This window comes from Thermobia domestica, chromosome 16, assembly GCF_964235325.1.
Source record: "Thermobia domestica chromosome 16, izTheDome1.hap1.1, whole genome shotgun sequence".
NCBI classification, from domain to species: domain Eukaryota; kingdom Metazoa; phylum Arthropoda; class Insecta; order Zygentoma; family Lepismatidae; genus Thermobia; species Thermobia domestica.
The window spans coordinates 34,142,166-34,163,688 of NC_137469.1; the positions used below are offsets into that span (position 1 = coordinate 34,142,166).

The 21,523-nt window shown below is 36.9% G+C and overlaps 1 protein-coding gene across 2 annotated transcripts in view; it reads left to right on the forward strand.

Annotated features, from left to right (window-relative positions):
* LOC145672986 (CWF19-like protein 1) overlaps positions 1-21,523 on the forward strand; it is an 82,373-nt gene that overhangs the window by 39,929 nt on the left and 20,921 nt on the right. For both annotated transcript variants that reach the window (XM_081742274.1, XM_081742273.1), the window contains exons 3-7: positions 2,675-2,776; positions 6,012-6,229; positions 10,943-11,064; positions 15,546-15,756; positions 20,405-20,519. In XM_081742274.1, the coding sequence (XP_081598400.1) occupies positions 2,675-2,776; positions 6,012-6,229; positions 10,943-11,064; positions 15,546-15,756; positions 20,405-20,519 (768 nt within the window). The remainder of the gene's footprint in view (positions 1-2,674; positions 2,777-6,011; positions 6,230-10,942; positions 11,065-15,545; positions 15,757-20,404; positions 20,520-21,523) is intronic.

Consider the following 21,523-nt stretch of genomic DNA (forward strand, 5'->3'; position numbering starts at 1 on the left):
TAAAAGAAATCATCAAGTCACTTGAGAATGCTAGTAGTGTCGCTTTAATGGGCAGTGAATGCAGGTGGACTGGAGTGGTGTAGTGCTAAATAGGAATAATTGCAGCGCAACACGATTTAGTGGAATTTGTGGCAAAGAAAGCAGTAGGCACAACGTGTAGTAGCTGAGGTCCTCGGCGTTTCTAGCATTGTCATTTCAAGATTCTCGACACGCTTTCAGCAGGTGGAAACAGTCCGTCGGAGTCGAGGACAAGGTCGCCCACGAACAATGTCAGCAAGGGAATATTACTTGCAGCTATCGTTTCGGACAAGCAGGCAGTGAAGTGCAACTGACTTGTAACGTGGCAACAGGACACAGAGTATCAATCCAAACTGTGCAATTGACTGCAGGAAGGAAGCCTTTATGCAAGAATGCCGTTGATGTAAGTCCCTTTGACCTCACAACAACAAAGAGTCCAAAGATACTAGGCAGCTAAACACAGTGAGTGGGGCATGTTGAGTGGAGCACTGTTCTGTTCTTGGACGATTCACATTTCAGCTTATGATCAGACTATTAACGCAATTTCATCTGGAGGAAATATGGATCTCGAAATTACCCACACCATCTGCAGGAGCTATCTCAATATGGAGGTGGTGGAATAGTATTGTGGATAGAAATCAGTACCAGACGACACACAACTCTGCAAATCATCCGTAACGGTACTCTAACTAAGAGCTTAGTGATACAGATATGAGATCCTCAGGCCTCACTTTGTTCCTGTGGTTGCGGCAATGGACAGTTATTTCATTTTTATAAGCAATAATTCCAGACCTTACTGATCACATGCAGTAGATATGATACCGAAGGCAGAAGGTATCTAACAGATGTTATGACCAGCGTCCTCTCCAATGAAATAAAATGAAATCTTTCAGTTTTACGTCCCACGGTTATGCCGGTTAGGCTAAAGGAGACGGTGATTATGAGAAATGAGTGAAATGGTGGAATGAAGAAAGTGGGAGGAAACGGGAGAACGCCGAGAAAACCCACGAGCAGTGTTTGTCCACCACAAAGTCCACACGGCGCGAGCTGGGATCGAACCAGGGACCCCAAGCACCGGAGGTGAACGCTCTACCACTGAGCCCCCGCGTCCTCTCCAAATTAAACATTTGTGGGACATACTCAGCAGATCTATTGCTTCTAAGCCAGCACTACCTATAACTCTGCAACATTTGGAGGTGACCCTACTGAAGAAGTGGAGGAACACTCCATATGCTAGCATCGACAACCTGTCCAATCAATGCCAAACAGATGTGTAGCAGTTGCAGCTGTTCGGGGAGACCATACCCCTTATTAGAGGTATTTTTTGCTGTGCAAATGTCTATTTCGGTCATTTTAATGTAGTGTTTTTGTGATGCCTTTTTGAGTGTGCTTTTCATTCAGGCGCAGAGTTCATTCGTGTTGACCATTGTAGTGAACACAGCAACGATCTGCACAACTAAATACATCAATGGTTTCGTCGTTTTCCAGCTTGCTCCCTTAAGTGCTTTAGTGTCGTAAATGATCCATATCACCATTTTTTTTTTTTTTTTTTAATGAGCACAATCCAATCATTAAAATAAAGTAGGTGTGTACTTTTTATTGTAGTAGTATAATTCGTGCTAGCTAGAGTTTTCCACAAATATTTTTAAAAGTTAAACTATTCCAGGAATGTTAGAAAAGTAATGAGACTTGACACTATGCATGAACCTACAATGCTACTGCCTCTACCTTCTCACGGAAGTTAACCTTTACTGATGATTTTTTCAGTACAAGTTTGAACTTGCTCCAGATACTACACGAATATCTAAAGTTTGAAGTGAGATTGTGTTTATGAGGTGCGTTACGAAAATGGATCGGCAAAAGTTCGAGCAACTTTATGCCATAAAATAATTTGTGTAAAGCGTGATGAATCCGCTACTGTGACTTATGAAAAGTTAAAAATTACTTATGGAAAACATTCCGTTCCCCAGGATACAAGGGTTTAGATGGAGTCTTCTTTAGGAGTAGCACACTGCAAACTCTTCCCGTCCAAAGAAAATTTTTATTATTATTATTATTATTATTATTATTATTATTATTATTATTATTATTATTATTATTATTATTATTATTAACAGTCGGGATTGTCCACAAGGAATTTGTGAAACCAGAGCAAATATCATTCAAACTTGTTATCGAAAAGTCTTTGAAAGACATGAAAAGCGTCGCCTGTGTACCACCAGGCATTGGAAGCACTTGGATGCCTCATCACGACAACGCACCACGTCAACGGCAATCTCCATCAATGAAGGAAAAAGACATTCCTATGGTTCTTCACCCGCTACCCCCACCCCATTCGCCGGATCTCAGTCCCTGTAACTTCTTTTTATTCTCCTTGCTCAAAGATCCACTTAAAAGGGTGCCATTTTATTACTTTGGATAATAACTAGAAGAGCATAACCGATGAGCTGATAAGTATTCTAGCATTACTACGAAGAATGGAAACAACGCCTCTGTCGCTGTATAACTTCCCAAGGGAAATATTTTGAGGGGATAACTTTGATTTGTAAAATAATAAAAGTTCATCGTTAACAGGAAATGTCTCATTACTTTTCTAACATATCTCGTAGAAGTTAAATATAGTTTGCTCACTAACTTTTAACTTTTGTACTTTCAGCACCCATTCCTACATATATTCTTGGTCCTAATAAGCCAGAGGATGTTGCTTTCTTCCCAGATAAAAATGGATGTGAACTCTGTCATAATATCAGCTACCTCGGTAACGTATATGTAATGTTTAACTTATCATTGTATCAGTTTCTTATAAATAGTACATGCATTAAGTATGCAACGTGTAGCAGTGATGTCTTTGAAAAAAAAAAAAGTTATTGAGGGAAATTTAAGAAAGTTAGGATTATTTTAGATTTTTTAAGCGAACTGGAAAGCAACACTGATTCCCAAATTTTTCTTGATAACTTCCCTTCCAAAGACACCACTACCACATGTTGCATCTGTTAGAAAGGCCACTCCATCTCCTTTCAAATGCTCTATGTCTCACCTCTATAGAATAACACAGGATGAGGAATAAGGAACGTCAGTTCAAAAATAATTCACAACCTGTAGCTCTCAAACTTTCGAGAATTGGACTCATGTTCATACGAACTTCTTTGCTTTGAGTCACTCATACTACCATTTCCTCAAGTATTACCACTTCCTCCCGGGACACTCTATATTAATTCTAGCATCAGAAATTTGAAAAACAAGTTGGATATGGAAACAAGCAGTCTAAAAGGCTTAAGAGACTTCAATAAGTTAACATATGATAGAATAATACAATGAGTTACATTAATTCGTTCAGCTGATCAGGTCTTAATGCTAAGGCTGGGGATATTCCCGAAAAAAGGAAAATAGATACTAACACCAATTCTAAATTTTAACAAATTTCTTTGTAGCTAAGCAAATTTTCCTTTACATACCTGAATCTATTCTAGAATCTCTGTGAAAATTTAGGCACATGTTTCGGTCAGGCACTTAGTTCTTAATAATTTCAGGTAATCTGCTAACATGCTCAGGAATTTTAACAATCATCTCTGTTACTTTCGATTTTGATTCGTGATAACTTCTCAAACTTTCAAGCTGTCGACTCTCCCCATAGCCTTGTTCACGCGGCGTAAAAATAGGAATAAAAGAAGTAAAAACATAAAGAAAATATAAAGGAATGAATTTACCGGGAAAGAGCAGTAAAGATACTGCCAATTGCTGCGTTTCACACGTCAAATGGCTTTGTGGCAAGGATCAGGTTGTACTTCCTCTTTTTTGGAAACATTTAAAAGAATTACAAATAACCAGAACTTATTATACGTACATAAGGGTTGGTCAAGTAAGGAAAAGGAGACGGTAATTTAAAAATAATTACATCCAGTATTGGCACAATAATAATAATAATAATAATAATAATAATAATAATAATAATAATAATAATAATAATAATAATAATAATAATAATAATAATAATAATAATAATAATAAAAGAATTGGCAATCTTCCTTTTTCGAACAAAACAGCACACAACTTCACAACTTGAGCCCACCAGTTTATAGTGTGCTGCACTACCGTTTTGATGTGTGACCGGCAACAATCAACAATGCGTTTCTGTACGTCAATATCCCGGTGAGTTCATTCCTTGATATATATATATATATATATATATATATATATATATATATATATATATATGTAATATTCTAGTTTTATCATCCGTGGGGTACATCTCTGCCTAGTTTACATCTCCAGGGAGACCCGAAAGCTTCAAAGTACGGTGTACAAGAATTTGCTGAAATCTGAATCTAAAGTAAGTAAAGTGATGGTTATGAACACACTTGGCTTTCTAGGAGGTGGAACTGGCTACCTTAGGTTAAAAACTAGAAACTATATAGCTTCAATTTGCGTATCATCAGTTTTTGTTTTCGAATTCGTTATACATATATATATCTAAATATAAAAAAGCAGAAACCAACTATTTTTGAAACGTCTGGTTCATTTAGTTTTAAAATAACAAAGAAAATTGACCGATACATGATCTGCCTAATATTTGGACTAAAATTTTAAATAAAAACTTGAAGCGAGTTATAATACTAACGATTTTTCTCCCCTCCTCTGTTTAGACGTAGAAACTTCTTAGCACGAAACGCAGTATGAATTTTTGATCAGGAAGATAGAAAGAAATTGCTGTTGTTGAATGTTCATCATATATATTCCTAGAAGCGGTTCCTAAAAGCTAGTGACAGTACACTAATTGCATTTTCTTTGTGTGAAGTCAGTGTTTTTTACAAAAGCTCATATATATGTGATTCTTTGTCATACATATTTTTATTTTTATTTACCGTTAGGCCTATACAAGTTAAGTTTTATGTGTGAGTAACAAGAACATTGTAATTTAATGTATGAGCAATCTCTTCAGAAACATTAAATGTAAGTAGCCTTACGTACGGTATTGTAATTACTATATGTACTATATATCCATTGTATCAACAAAAGAGCATACCGTACAGTATATTTAAGCCTATATGGCATTTTCTTCGTAATTTTCGAAAATCCGAACAATTTGAAAACCCGAACTACCTGTGGTTCCAATTAGTTCGGATTTTCGACGTCCTACTATATATATACAGGGTGGTAGGTGACTCCACCGACAAATTTTGGGAGGTGATTCCTTATATGAAATGAAAGAAAAAAGTTTTTATAAATATAGGTCGAAAAACGTCTCATTTCAGAGTTATGAACCGCCGAAAATTCGAAAAATCATGTTTCGAAACGCCCTTCCTTAGAAACTACAGGACCTATAGCAAGCGGTTTAAGGAATTACACAGGAACTAGTATGCGAACTATCTAAATATCCATGTTTTACCATCCTCCGTTGTCGGCGAAACGAACGCGTTATTAGTACTTAAAGGAGTATCCCTATACCTCAATTTCCTTTTTACAGTTCGTTTCGTGGTAATTCCTTAAACCGCTTGTTATAGGTCCTATAGTTTCTAAGGAAGGGCGTTTCGAAACATGATTTTTCGAATTATTCGGCGGTTCATAACTTTGAAATGAGACGTTTTTCGTCCCATGTTTATTAGAACTTTTTTCTTTCATTTCATATAAGGAATCACCTCCCAAAGTTTGTCGGTGGAGTTACCTACCATCCTGTATATGGTAAACTGAAGGTTTTGTTTCTTTTAAAATTGCACTTAAAGCTAATTTATGTAATTACAATTAATTGGGTATCAAGTAGCGCTTAACGCCGATCTCCGATGCAAGGGCTTCGTGGTTCGAACTCAAGTTATGTGAGTTTGCAATGGACAATATCATATCCAAAGTATTTCCAGAGATTTTACCGCTTTTATCTAATATATCTCAGTCCACCAAGTCTTCCATTATCATACATTTTTCAATTAACATCCATTTCTTTTGGTCTAAGACCATAACTGTGAAACGTTAAGCATTTCGTTTTTTTCTATGTTTTGCAGGCAAAAGAGGCGTTTTTACAGGAAGTTCAGGTCTAAAAGTTGGTTACATAAGCGGAATAGAAACAAAACAAAAAGTTTCTGGTGAACATCAGTTTAATTTTGAAGACGTGAAGGCTATAAATGATATTTGCACCGGAGGACATGTAAATTTTGAGGGCGTAGATATTTTACTGACGTCACAGTGGCCGAAAGGTGTTTCAAATTTGGCTCCAAAGTCGGTAGGTATATGCTTCTAGAGCTCAAATATGAAATTGTGACTATTATAATTAATAATATATGCATTATGATCGATAGGTGCGCATCCAGAATATTTGTTAGGAGGGGTCCAAGCGTTAGGGGGCGGGGTCCAATACCACAAGCCATTACGTCTTTGTAGTATTGAACGAGTATTATTCTGGATCCAAAGAGGCGATAAGTAATGTAAAGTTCTTTTACTTATATTTTCTGGCGGGAAAAAAAAGTGATAGAACTAGATTGCTTTATTAAGATAAAGAGTACAGATGAAGTGTAAAAGCATATTTTTATGCTACATCAATCATTTCCCTGTTAAACAAGTGTAATTTTTATTGACAAATTGTACAAATGTGTGTTGAGTTAGAAAGTTTGGGGGAACGGGTCCAGATCCGGTGCGCCCCTGATGATCGATTATAATTTATCTCCAATTTCAGAAAATTATTAAAGCCTTATGTATCTAAAATGTATTTAGTAACAAAGCTTAGCTCCATATCGAGGGCAGATTCAAATCAAAACGTAAGTAATGTTAATCTAAAATGTAAAGCAGTTCGTTATAAGTTACAGCCAAGCCTCTAAATAACGACACCTGTGGAACAAGATCATTTGTCTGTTACAGAGTGATCACACAAATTTACATTACTCATAGCTGAGGTGGAAATTGTATACAGTATACAGATATACAGAGGGTAATATCGGAATACTGTGGTCAGTGTTCGAATTACTAGGAGAAAGAGGGGAGAATTACTTTCTGTAAAGAAACAAAAGTATCGCTGGGAGATGAGTCTGTGTGAGCCTGTATTGCAAAATATAATGTTGTATCATAGTTTTCTTCTCAGATAAACGTCATAGTTCTGTAATTCATTTACTGGCCATATTAAAAGTAAAATCAACCCAATAAGAACATACAAGCAACATTATTATTAAACACTGAAAACATAGATAGAATTAATCAATCATGACGGTTTATGATTTCCTTCGAGGAAAGTATGCAGTAGTTATGTGCTCTATAATCCTGTTGACAATATTTTCTGATCAAACTTTGCTTGTAACAGCTGGTTCTGTCGAAGGGATCAAGTGAAGACCTTTTTCAAATTGCAGAAATTATTTTGATTAATTGATTACTTGGTGTTTAATGGTGTGGGTATTTGTCTCCGCCACTGTGAAAGTATTTTCGGTGCTAAATAGTACAAGCTGAAAATAATACCTGTTACAGGCTTTCCAATGTTCCTATATATCCTGTTTTTCCTATATATTTGCGTCACTTCCTATAAACTCCTATATTTCAACGATACTTCCTATATTTTTGTGGCATTGCTACTCCCACTTGTGAAAATAACGTAAAGAAATAAGATGTGGGTAGTTGGAGGGCCTTTTGTCTCCACAGTAGGGTGGTTGCATGGAGACTCTTCTGTGTTTCGTCCTTTCCTGCTTATTGTCTAAAGATAATTACACCAAACAGTATACAGTTGGCGCAAAAAGTATTCATAAACCTACAAAATGGAACAAAAAATAAACTAATTTCGTCAAATTCATTAAGCCAGATGTGTTGCGGGAGAAGGAGGGTACTGATTTATCTGCAATTGATTTCAAGAACTGCGAATACCATCTGCGGCATCCTGAAGTTGGAATGAAAGCGTAGACTGTAATAGTTAACTGCTCACAACTACAAAAGAGGGAATTCAGGGAGCATGTGAAGCGATTCTACATTTGTGTGGTTTCAAAACTGCTTAAGAAATTACCAATATCGAAACCATTGTTGAAGTACCTGCAGTGTCTACATCCACTATTCAGAAAGGAGATTACTTGTTTATCCGTTGCACGGAATTTTACAAAAGAAATAAAGCGTGTATTTGTAGATTGTAAGAACATCGATGTTTTCATGGACGAGTGGAAACTCTATTTTGCGGAGCCATTTATCGAATATTCGTGGTTTATGGAAGAAAAAAAAAAACTGAGTGTAGTGATGTTAGATATTTGCCTGTGGATCAATACTGGGCAAAAGTATGTGATATAAGAAATTCATGTGAAGCAATTAAATATCGAGTGATGTCTAAAGTGGTCAAAGCTTGTCTGTCAGTATTTCGTGATAGTGCTGATGTGAAACGTGGTTTCTCAGAGAACAAACACATTTTAGGAAGTGATCGATCCCATCTTGCACACGAGAGTATAAAGGCTCTGAGGACTGTAAAGGACAGCATTAGAATGTATGAAGGAAAAGTTGAAAACCTACCTGTTCTAAAGCAATTAATAGATGCTATGCAGAACGCCTGGAGAAAGTATAAAGATTACTTAGAAGAGTGCAGATTCAAAGAGGCCGCAGTGGCAAAGGTTTTCATAGAAGAAGGTGCGTTAAGAAATGCGAAAAAAATGAAAAATGAAATCTTTTGTTTTACGTCCCCCGGTTATGCCGGTTAGGCCAAAGGAGACGGTGATGATGAGAGATGAATGAAATGGTGGAATGAAGAAAGTGGGAGGAAACGGGAGAACCCCGAGAAAATCCACGAGCACGGTGTTTTCCACCACAAAGTCCACACGGCGAGAGCTGGGATCGAACCAGGGACCCCAAGCACCGGAGGTGAACACTCTACCACTGAGCCACCGCGCCCCCATTTAAAAAAATGCGAAGCAAGAAGCTATAGCAAAGGAAATTTCAAAGAGTGAATTTTCTCTGAAAAAAATTAAATGAAATGGACAAAACAATACAGAAGGAAATGGAAGTAGGCTACTAGACTGATGAAAGATGCTCAGACAAGATCAAAAAAGGACATAGCTGACGCTAGTGTTGCCCAGGTAATGATTCAGACCGCATGCTGGAAGGTGAATGAACTAAAGAAAATTCAAGACGAGTAGAACAAAGAGAAACGGAAGATGGCAAATAAGCATATCCAGGCACTGAAGAAAATGAAAGTGTAATTGATACTTTTACAATTGTAAGTTCTGTGTGCAATTATGTTTAGATACTTAACAAACCAACTCTGTGTCATGTGTTTTGTGATTATTTTTTTTTTATGAATTTTGTATTTTACAAGCTACGTATAAAAAAAAAAAAAAAGATTTAACATAGAAATGATAGGATCTTGCAAGTAATGAAATTATTCACATCTTGGGGACGTATACTTAGAAACACTGATTTTCTGATGCAGATCCTCTTTACACTTTCCTTATGACCGTTGCTTAGTACTGGTGAGCTACGTAAGAAAACGCTAAGAAACTCGTATAAAATTTTGCAACGAGATAATTATCCATTTAGTTATATTTAGAGTAGAATGTATGTTCATATAACGATTGGTGTAATTTCTATGTGATTTTTTTTTTTTTTTTAATTTCTACCTATTGGATAATTGAAATATTCCTTTTTCACAGCTTCTCGAAACCTTCTATATTTTTTCGTCGTAATTTCCTATATATTTTTTTTTCATTAGCATTGGAAAGCCTGCTGTTAGTTATAAAGAGATTACTAACACGTTGGGGATAAAAGATGGCTGTCCGTGTCCATATCTAACTGGGTATTATTCTCGACCCGAAAAGACGATAAGTAATTGTAAAGTACTTTCCCTATATTTTCAAAAAAAAAAATTATAGAACTGGATTCTTTTTATAAGAGAAAGAGTACAGATGAAGTGTAAGATCAAAGTTTCATGTTACATCAGTCATTTCCCTGTTAAACAAGTGTAGTTTTATTGAGAAAGTATACAAATGTATGTTAAAAGGTAGAAGTTTTGGGTGGACCCTCCCCCCCTGGGGTACGCCCCTCGTTTACACTGATCTACAAAGTCAGTAAAGTTCATTGAAAGTCAGGGAAATTAAAGTGAATGAGAAAAATGGTTTCAAAATATGCAAGAGTCAGAGAAAATGCAGTCAGATTTCACGAAAGTATTCAGAGAGTTGCTATTAATGAAGCAATGTTAATAAGCATTAAATTTCTCACAAATATATATATATATATATATATATATATATATATATATATATATATATATATATAGATAGATATATATATATATATATATATATAGATAGATAGATAGATAGATAGATAGATAGATATATATATATATATATATATATATATATATATATATATATATATATATATATATATATATATATATATATATATATATGACTTTGTTTATGTTTAAGTGTATTCAGAATTACGAGATATTACGTTAATGTATAGTTTTTGTTTGGTACTAAAGACAAATTGTATTCCAAATCCAAGAGGTTTAACTCATAATAAGTGTTTGCAGTAAGAAAGTAAGCTTACACTGTATTTAATAAATAAGAACAACAACGTTGGACGGCTATGGGAATAATGGAGGCCGACTAAAAAAATTACTTGTTTCCAAATTTAATCATAAATGATAAAGCTCGCGGTGTCGCGCGTTGAAAAAAATTTGCTTACTTTGTCATGAAGTTTCAAGGGAAATCAATATCAGAATTTCAATCTGAACCATGGGTAGACATATTATATGAGCGATGTAGTAGTAGAAGATGCATTGAAAAAGGGCACAGAGAAGGCCTGAAACAGTTTATTGTTATAATTCTCGAGTCCAGGATGCAAAGTAGGAGCAGTTTTTTTCTAATAATATGATTTCTGTTAAATTGAGAACTTCTAATCTTACTGTGTATTCATGTCAGTCTTAATATAAGCTTATGTTTTTTACATCAAATTTTGACTTATCATTATTTTCCAGGAAGATGCTAATCCATCAAGTGACAACGAATCATCATGTATTGCTTGGCTAGCTTTGAAACTAAAACCACGCTACCATTTCTGTGCTTTAGAAGGCACGTTCTATGAACGACCACCATACAGGTATCTATTATTAGAAATGAAAGCATTCAAAGATCCTTTGGTTATTATTATTAGCTCTTGTTCTAAAGATGTCCTTTATCCAGGGATATTGTAAGTTACTTTACTACCTGGCAGGGTTAGCAAAAAACATGGCTTTTATTGGAAAAAAAAAACGGTGTTTTTGGTTTAAACCTGTTTTTTGTTTAAATCAGGTTTTTTGTTTAATTGTTCTATGTATTTATATTACATATGGACAGAAATAAGTTTGTTTCACCTTGGTGTTATTATGCAACAACCGGATTATGCTGGAAGAAGTCACATAAGCTTAAAGCAGAGTCCAAACCGTTTCTCGACTTACATCTGAAACAAATTGTCCTCCATTTGAACTCGAAACCGGGACTAATTGGCAACAAATTCGATACGTCTGACGACTCACTCACGAAAGACTCCTGATACGTTGTACTGATCTTTACATACTTGTTAATATAACTGTCAAGAGTCATTTGAGAAGGACAAAAAGATAAACAGTTGCACAAGTGAAACCATTATACAGAATTACATATGGAACATTTCAAAATACTGCAGAGTACAGAAGAACTAATTAAGTCCAAGCTAATTCACTACGACTTTTATTAGTCCAAGTTAAAGAAATACAACGACTTAATTTGCATATCAGTAAGAAAAGTGAATAAGGATACGAATTATTTGAGTCCACTTTGGCTCTGACCCATTTATACATAAATAGATACCAAAGATGCTAAAAAGTACAGTATTTCGATGTATTTTATCAATAATAAATATTATTAAAACAAAACAATTTTTAGATTTTTTCTTTGATTGCAATTGCATAACAATAATAATAATAAACTATAAAAAAATCACAAAAGAAACATTCATAAACATATAAAAAGTTACTTTTGTAGTATAATCACGTTGAGTAATGAATGGGGAATTTAGTCTGAATATAATACGAACAATATGCGGGAGTGACACATGATAACCCTCAAATGTGTGTCATCAAGATTTTACGAACACCTACACTTTTACAAACATTTTTCGTTTTTTGGTTTAATCCACCTTGGTTTAAACCAGCCAACCCTGCTACCTGGCAATTATTATTGATTTCTCCTGTTTCTCTCTTCTTCTCCGTCTTTTTAATGCACCGAAGCTAAGGGAGACGGTGATGGTAAGATGGGTGATGGTAAGATGGATGGTAAGATGGATGGCGGAATGAAGGAAGTGGAAGGAAACGGGGGAAACCCGAGAAAACCCTCGCACACGGTAATTGTCCACCACAAAGCTCACTTGACACACGTTAGGATCAAACCAGGGACCTCACCAGAGGTCTCATTGATTTTTTTATTACGTCAAAGGATCAATATAACATAATGATTTAACTTAATAATCCTTGACATGGATACATTTTAGTATCACTATTTTTTTTTTCTTGTGTTTCCTGATTTTTGAGTTACTTGTTTGTGTTGATGTGTTAACAGTTACCGAATTCCTTTCCATTTCTTCCTAAATATTGTATTACTGATATTGCAGGTGAACAAACGAAACTTTTGTGAAGGATTGTTAAAGTATTTCATTATACTACGTAGTGTCAGATGTTACACTACTTGCTCTTAATATGATATTGAAAGAAAAAGATCAGTTCGTAAGCTACTCGCCAACACTTGTTCTTTTCTTAATTCTTTTCGTGCTTGTAATTTTACAAACTCACAATCTGGTGCTTTTTTCAGGAAAATTAGAAGCAATGGGTATTTGTTTTAGATTAAATATTATATATTTAGTTTAGTAGATTAAATATTAACAGAAGGTAGATATTACAAACAGATAAATAAGGAAAGAAAACCACTTAAATGTTGGCGAATTGCTTACATATTTGAAACGTGTATGTAGTGTAAGAAGTGGTGCTTCCTTAGTTTGGTTCAATGGCAAGGTGTTCGGTTATCGGGAGATGCGATATTGACAAAACAAATTAATAAAAATGTTTTGTTCTAAAGACCTTTACAGAAGCATTGAAACTGTACACATATTTTGTGCGAAAATTAGCCAAAGGACAGGAAGAAACAGCTAGAAATACGCAAAGGACTCCCTAAAGTTCAGCGCATCGAACTACGAAAAGCAAAATCCATTACCACGCTCCTTATACCCGTTTCACTTCTTACGTTTACTGTTTAACTTCATTCCTGCTACGTTCAAGTCATCTATGAGTTTAGCAAATACATGCTTCTTTGGCTTTGTTCAGTAGTATTTGGCTGTCTTCAATGATGCCACGCGAAATGCGACCTTAAAGGCGGGTACTATAATGCCCAGCACATGCGTTTGATTGAAGCCTCAACGTTTTTACGTGTTCTGTTTTTGTTAATGTTCGCTGACTGTTGACGATATACTTGTTTGTATTACAGTAATATATTACGAGGCGCATCCAGAGTGTAACTTTCCCACGCGTCCCATAGCAAGGAAACCGTATGTTGCGCGGAGCGACTGCATGCACGTGAAAGAGTAAGGTTTTACTATAACGCATGTGCCAGCGGAACTTCCCTAGTGCTCTCAGTAGCGTCATGGCAGTGGTTGAAGATGGTCGTTCCTATTTCAGCTCCCGCCGCATGTAAAGTGCGAGCTGTGGTAAAGTTTTTGAATGCATAGGACATAACGCTGATTGAAATTCATCGTCAACTGTGCCAGGTCTGTGGGCCCAACGTCATGAGCAAGCAGATGGTGCGTTGCTGGTGTAAACAATTTGCAGCAGGACACCAAAATGTGCATGATGATGAGCGCAGTGGGAGGCCAACCGTCATCACAGACGATCTTGTGGACCTTGTTCGGGAACGCATCATGCAGAGTCGTTGCTTCACAATAACGGAACTCAGCGGTCAGTTCCCGCAGATTTCCCGCTCCTTATTTCACACCATTGTCACGGAGCGCCTGTTGTTCAAGAAGTTGTGTGTCAGATGGGTGTGCTGAAGCAACTGATTCCAGAACACAAAGCAAAGCGCATGGGGTCAGCATTGACATTTTTGCAACGATACAGCTGATGTATTTCTATCGGCGCTATGCCCGATGCATTCAAAAACTTTATCACTGCTCGCACTTCACACACGGCGGGAGCTTGAATAGGAACGTCTATCTTCAACCATTGCCACGACGCTACTGAGAGCACTAGGGAAGTTCGGTATCGCATACGCCATGCCAGGACCTTATTCTCTCACCTGCACGCAGTCGCTTCGCACAATATACGGCTTTCCAGCTGTGGGACGCGTGGGAAAATCGCTTTCTGGATGCACCTCGTAAATAAACGTCATTAACAGTAATAAATATTGGTACTATGCGAAACCCACAACAAAACATCGTGGTTCATTTAAAACAAACCCTTTGGTTCACTTACATTTTAAGATACAAAGGAAAGAAAAAAAAAGCGTATGACAGTTCAGAATAATAACCGGCCCTCCCCTACTTTTTTCTTTTATTTTCTCAGAGCACTTAGAAGGGAGATTTCGTGACCCATTCTTTCTGAGTGCTCCTTCAATTGAAGATGGCAGAAAAAAATATCACTGAAATGAAAATGAAAAAAACATTGATATAAATTACAAGAAGAGTGAGTTCATATTGCAATTTTTTGTTCGATATAGTCAATAAAAGTCCGAGATATAAAACGCTTCGCCAATTTATATAAAAATATATCGCTGTAACAGTTTTAAATCTAAATGTTTCAGTTTTATATGTCCCTAGCACACAGTAGTGGCTTCAGAGAGAAGGTTCGGTTTGTCTTAGGTATGACGGGAACTCCTTTGCTCAAAGCAGCCACCGGAGTTGGATATTAGAGATAGTCTACTTTGCCCACTGCAGCCTCGGGAGACAATATAGGATTTCTTCTTAGCTCAATGCAGCCTCGGGAGAAACGTGGTTATAGGATATCCTCTTTGCTCAATGCAGCCTCCAGAGATAGGTTTAAAGGAGCACTCCATAGCCCATTGCGGCTCCCGGAGAGAGGTGTTGGTTGGTTATTGATCAGCTGTAAACTGATACCTCTGTCCTGTTGGTGTCCACTTTTATGGATGTCGTCTTGAAGGAGAGGTTAGCCGTCTTCGGTTTTCTTCCTATCCGTCTTCATGTCCTTTCGGCATCCGCCTTCTATCGTCTGTTGGTGTTTACAATAACATGCATTCGTGGTTAAAGCACGTGCTATAGAAGAGGGAAGGGAACCTTACAATATGTATGCCTCTTTTCACACTTCATTTGTGTCAACTACTATTTCCATTGTCAAAAGTACGATACTTCTGTGCTGCCGGCTGTTAATTTTATATCTGAATTCCACGCCACTGCTCAATCGATCTGCTAAATGGCGTAGATTAATATCGTGGAAATCAGAAACTAGAATTTTCTTTTGTATGAGAGGTTAGTAAAATAGATAAAATTTTCACCTATATATATATATAATTTATTTAATGTTAAGTTATTTTTATTTAAATTTAATATAACTTTATTTCAACCAGAAATCGTGGACCAGAAGGGAATTGGTTACATGCATCAAGATTCATTGCCCTATCATCAGTTGGAAATCCATCAAAATCCAAATGGTTGTATGCGTTTAATATTACACCTCTAGACAAAATGAACAAATTCGATCTCTCGCAACAAACTATAGATGAAACGGAGTGTCCATATCGAGAAGATGTGCTGTCCTCGAATAATAGCAGTAAACAGGTGAGTTTTATTAGCTATATTATGATGTAAACTATTTGAAGAGCAATCTTATCTATAAACTCAAAAGGTATCACTTTGATCTTTCAAATTATTACAGAAAGTTATTATTCTTCCCTTATCCTTATGATAGAGATCTACAATTTGATACACGGACACATCCTTCTTTGCACATCACCTCATATTGCCTTACGTTTCTCACACGTATGCCCGGTAATACCATTTATTTAAAAATCTGTGTTGTTAAAGGCGAATCAGGCTTCCACCGCAATAATGAGCTCCTCCTCACCCGCAAAACGCCAACCCTACAAATGTTTCTTCATATCTGGGAAGCGAAAGTAATCAGACGGAGCAAAATCAGGTGAAGACGGTGGGTGGAACAAAAGTTCGCGGCCACATTGGTAAGGTGAGTGTTAATGCTGCTCGGTGTGCTGGTACATTGTCCGCTAGAAGCAATACACCTTTCGAAAGTAAACTTGCCTCTTTACTTTCATAGCATCCCGTAACTTTTACAGGAGGTTCCTGTGTTTGTAGCCCTTTTTGTAAGTAATTAAGATTACACTTTTATGGTCCCAAAATACAGGCAACATGACCGTGTTGAATGGATATTGCACTTTAGTCTTTATGGAGGTTGGAGGCAAAGTACGTTTCCATGTATTTCTCATTTCCTTAGTTTCGGTGCCAAATAGATACACCCAGTTTTAATCCATAATCACTAGTCTGTTTACATAAGCATGTTTGTCCGTGTGGTATAGATCAACGGTGCTTTGTGAACATTGTACATGTTGCTGTTTTTGAAAAGGTGACAAAAAAGCGAGGAACCCACCTTGCTACCATTTTGTTAATCTTGTAAATTATTCATTGCAGCTTTGGGAAATTCAAGATTACTAATAAAACTCCAACTGACCAAAGCAGTATATATAATTTAAGATTATATATCTGTGTTACAGTTTTGGCTATGTAACATAGCCTTCCTTAGACACATTATGAGAGAAATATCCAATTTTGACAGCTTATGTACAATCTGAATGCAAGACACTTTCTCTTTACAGAACGTAAACTTTTAATTGGTTCTAAAAAGTAAATTTTAAATTAGATGTCACTTTCTTTTTACTCACCTGTTTATAACCTTTTAAACCTGTTCTGAAACTTTAAGAACTAAACTCTTAATTAGGTGTTTGTCACTTACACTTTCTGTTCACTATTGTCCACCTGCTGTTTTCAATTGTACACCTGTCCTAATAGCTTGTGTTAATCCTTTTAATTCTTTCTTTCTGTTTTGTCTATCAACAGGTTCTTCAGGACTTCCGTTTTCTCGCCTAAACTTCAATTCCAAAGCATCTTTTTCTTTCTTTCTCTGCTTCTTCCTCTTTTTCTTTCTTTCAAATCTTCTCTTCTGTATCCGTTTCCCTTTAATAACTGGTACAGTATTTCTGTCTTCCTTCTTTCTTTCTTTCTTTCTTTATCGCTATCTATCATTTCTCTCCTCTTTCTCATATTTTATAGAAAATTCTTCTTAGTCCCCCTGTCTACGTCACTCCTCTTGTAGTATATCCCGGCATTGCATTCTTTCCTCTACCACCTCCTCTCGAATTTTCCTCCTATTTTCTCTATAGTCATGTCCATGAAGTTGATTTTCTTCTCTTCTATTTCCATTTCTAGGCTAATCCCTTTTTCTTCGTCCCCAATTGTTTTAACAATTTTCTCCAATAAGGAACTGTCTCTTAGTTCCTTTCCATATTCCAAGGCAATCATCTACATATCTACAAAACATTATAAAATTTTGTCCTCCTTCTTCTTTTACTTTCTATTCCCACCTGTTGATTACGATCGCTGCTAGTACCGGGCTCAGTCTTGAACCTATGCTTAGCCCCTCTTTTATCCTCACCAATCATGCATACACTGTTCTCCCTTATCACTTTCTCCTTTTTCCATTTTCTTATAATCTTATTTTCCATTTCTTTTTCTATTGTTCTTAACACATACTCCCTCTTAATGCTCGGGAACGTTGCCTTTACATCAACACTGAACAATATAATTCCTCAGTGTTGATGTAAGTCTCTTGGACATGTCTCTTGGAGTCCATAAGTCTGTTAGTTCGTACTTCCACGTTAACTATTGTTAATCTCTTAAATTTGTAACGTTAGAAGAGAAAGAAACATTGCAAGAATATAGTTTAGAACAGGGATGCAAATAAGCAACAAAATTGCACTAGCGCAAGGAAAAAAGCTAGTAACCCACATCCCACAATAAAAGTCATTTACTTCGATATGGTATTAAATACTTGCCCGCACCAATGAACCACTCGCCCAGGGCAAGTAGGCGAGCGGTTATTTGCATCCCTGTTTTAGAATGTAGGCAGTTTTGATCCTTCCTCAGAGATTTAGAGATATGGATCATCTTACAACAATTGCAACCCACGCGCTTTTTTCTTATCTTCTATCCTTAGTAGTATCTTACGTTACAAATCCTATGCATTGTCAAAAGTTTCAAATCTCTAGTTTAATGAGTTTGACCTGTACGTTGATCTGTCAGTTAGTTACTCACTCAGGACTCCTTATATATATATATATATATATATATATATATATATATATATATATACAGATAGTGATCAGAAAAATGGAAACACCTGAACGAAATTGCAACTTACCTGATTAATATGGTGTCGGGCCACCTTTCGCCTTCAGAACAGCCTTGATGCAATGTGGGATGGAGGCATAGAGGTCGTGAATGGTAGCAAGTGGAATTTTACACCATTCCTCGTGCAGGGCATCGGCCAGTTCTGTGAGAGATGATAGAGGTGGAAATCGTCGCCGGAGTCGTGTTTCCAAGACGGACCACAGACGTTCGATTATGTTGAGATCTGGTGATTGGGCGGGCCAGGGGAGGTGTTGAACTTCATCTCGATGTTCCTCAAACCACGCTGCAACAACGCCAGCTGTGTGAATGGGTGCATTATCATCCTGGAAGATGGCATCATTGTCTGGGAACAACATCCGGACCATAAGATGCAAGTGGTCTCCTAAAATTACGACATAATTGTTGGCAGTGATTCGTCCGCTAAGTGTGAACACAGGACCCAATGAAAACCATGATATGGCGGCCCACAGCATCACCGAGCCGCCGCCATGTTTCACAGTTGGGCGGAGACACTGCAGATCATAAGCTTCTTTGGGCGTTATCCACACATAAACACGGCCCGTGGTTGGGAATAGGGTGAAGGATGACTCATCCGACCATATCACACGTTTCCAGTCCTCAACGGTCCAAGTTGCATGGTCGCGGCACCATTTGCGGCGTGCGAAAGCGTTATGGTCCCTGATGAGCGGTTTGGCTCGTGCAACACGACCCCGTAAGTTCATGTCATGTAATTCGCGGCGAACTGTGATTGTCGAAACAGGGTGGGGGAGGTGCTGATTGAGTTCCTCCGTCACTTGCTCCGCGTTGGCACGACGGTTCTGCGTGACAATACGCTTTAATACCCGGCATGACCTGTCACTCATGATTTTCTTCCGCCCACTGTTCCGCTTCCCCGATGTGGTTTTCCCGTGTGTTGTGTAGGCCGTCTTCACCTTCGATACTGTCCCACGCGACACACCTAACACAGTAGCCATTGCCGTCACACTCACTCCACATAACCGCGCACCAACAATTTGCCCTCTTTGAAAATCTGAGAGGTCTCACATTTTAGACTACCTCCGTCTGCTGCAGCCACTGGACACTGCTGTTCCACTGCGCCTGACGTAGTATGGAGACCGACCTAACACACCACCACCAGCGGTCCGGCGCTGCGGGCGCCACGACACCACTGCCAACCCATACATCTGACGTGTTGCCAACTACAGGTGTTTCCATTTTTCTGATCACCATCTGTATATATATATATATATATATAATATGGCGCTAAATTCGTTGTACGAAAGCAGAGGAGTGATTCCTGAGAGTAAAACAAACAAAAAAGTTCCAATAAACATAGGGTGAAAAACCCATCGTTTACGTGTTATAGACTGCCAAAAACAGGAAAAAGTAAGTTTTAAAGGTTCATAGCTCCAAAACTACGGGACCTACCGTAGTCTGGTCAAGACTTCACTTAGGAACTAGTATGTGCCCTATTCAAAAATGCGTGTTTCAGAATCCTGAGGTGCTTCCACAACAATTTTTATAGAGGGAGTTTGACTACGGGCTTATGATGTAAAGTACTCTCCAACTACCTCCATAAAAATTGTTGTGTGAGTACCTTAGGATCTATTTTTTGGATAGAGCACATACTAGTTCCTAAATGAAGTTTTGACCCGACTACAGTAGATCCCATAGTTTTGGAGCTATGGACCTTTAAAATTCATTTTTTTTTCATGTTTTTGGCAGCCTATAATGCGTAAACGATGGGGTTTTCGCTCTGTGTTTATTGGAACTTTTTTGTTTGTTTTACTCTCAGGAATCACTCCTCTGCTTTTGTACAACGAATTTAGGGCCATACTGTATATTTGTGAATAATTTAAGATTTTCATTCAGGATTAATGTATATACAAGCTATTTCTAAATACCCTATATATAAACCATTACCAAAATAATAATAAATATGAACCTTTAAGTGCTCAATTGACGTTAAATTATTTACTGTTAATACTTTTTTTCAAATTCTTGTCAGGGAAGCCAACAACAATTTTTCTACGACATGACTCCTGCCTCTGATACCTCAAATAAACGAAAAAGAAAAGATCAACGTGATAATCAGGACAAAAAGAAGCATATGAATAACCAAGGTACGTGATTTGTATATTTCATATAGATTTATTTCAAACGCTATTCACTTCCATTTAATGAGCTGATATAGATGAATAATTATAATTTTTGCTTCGTAAATAAGAGGTTTTGGATTCAAATTCTGCCAATGGCCATTCTCTCCAGGGCTTTTCGAAGACGAATGCTGAAATGTCACTTAAATATAGGTTCAATCTGATATTTTATTCTTAATGCCTCCATAAAACAAAAACTAACCTGTATTATGCCCTGATACTTAACATAGTGAGCTCATTTCGAGAACTGCTCCTGTTCTTTTCCTCGGTCTCACTTCGAAAGAAGATCGCTGGTGTCGAAAAACTTCTATGTTAATTTCTCATTCTAAATACTATACTGTTCCTATGAATTCTATGAAATGGCCAGCTAAACTTGTTCTTGAATCTCACACAAATTCACAACTATTAAATACAAACAGAATAATGCAAAACATTCACAAGACACTTCACAAAATATAGCAGAACCGCACCTAAGATCACGTTGCAAAGTCTTCAGTATTGCCAAGTCCCACACACAAAGAATAAATGGCTCCTATGTACTGCGTTTGATCATAAACGAAAGGAAATAAATGCTAGGTAGAATTAACACCAATAGAACCAAAAAAATTTTCAATTAATCTATTACGACACAATTTCAGTTATTATTAAGATTGCCATCTTTCAAATTTAACTTAGGATTTTTATTATACTTAGGTGAATCCTGAATGCAATCCTGAAAATTCCTTGTACTGCCTAGTTTCGGTTCTTCCCTACATCCTTTTTCACGGAGGATAAAAACAGGAGGAAAAATAATAAAAACAAAAGGAACGGACTCACCGAGATAGACCAATACAAAGAACATTTTGTCTTAGCTGCCAGTCACACGTCGAAGATTCAGGATTAAATACATAAAAGAGTATGCATCAGTTTAATTTGCCTTATTTTTGCTGGCAATGAATCTCGATGAACATATTTACATTTTGCATTAGTGT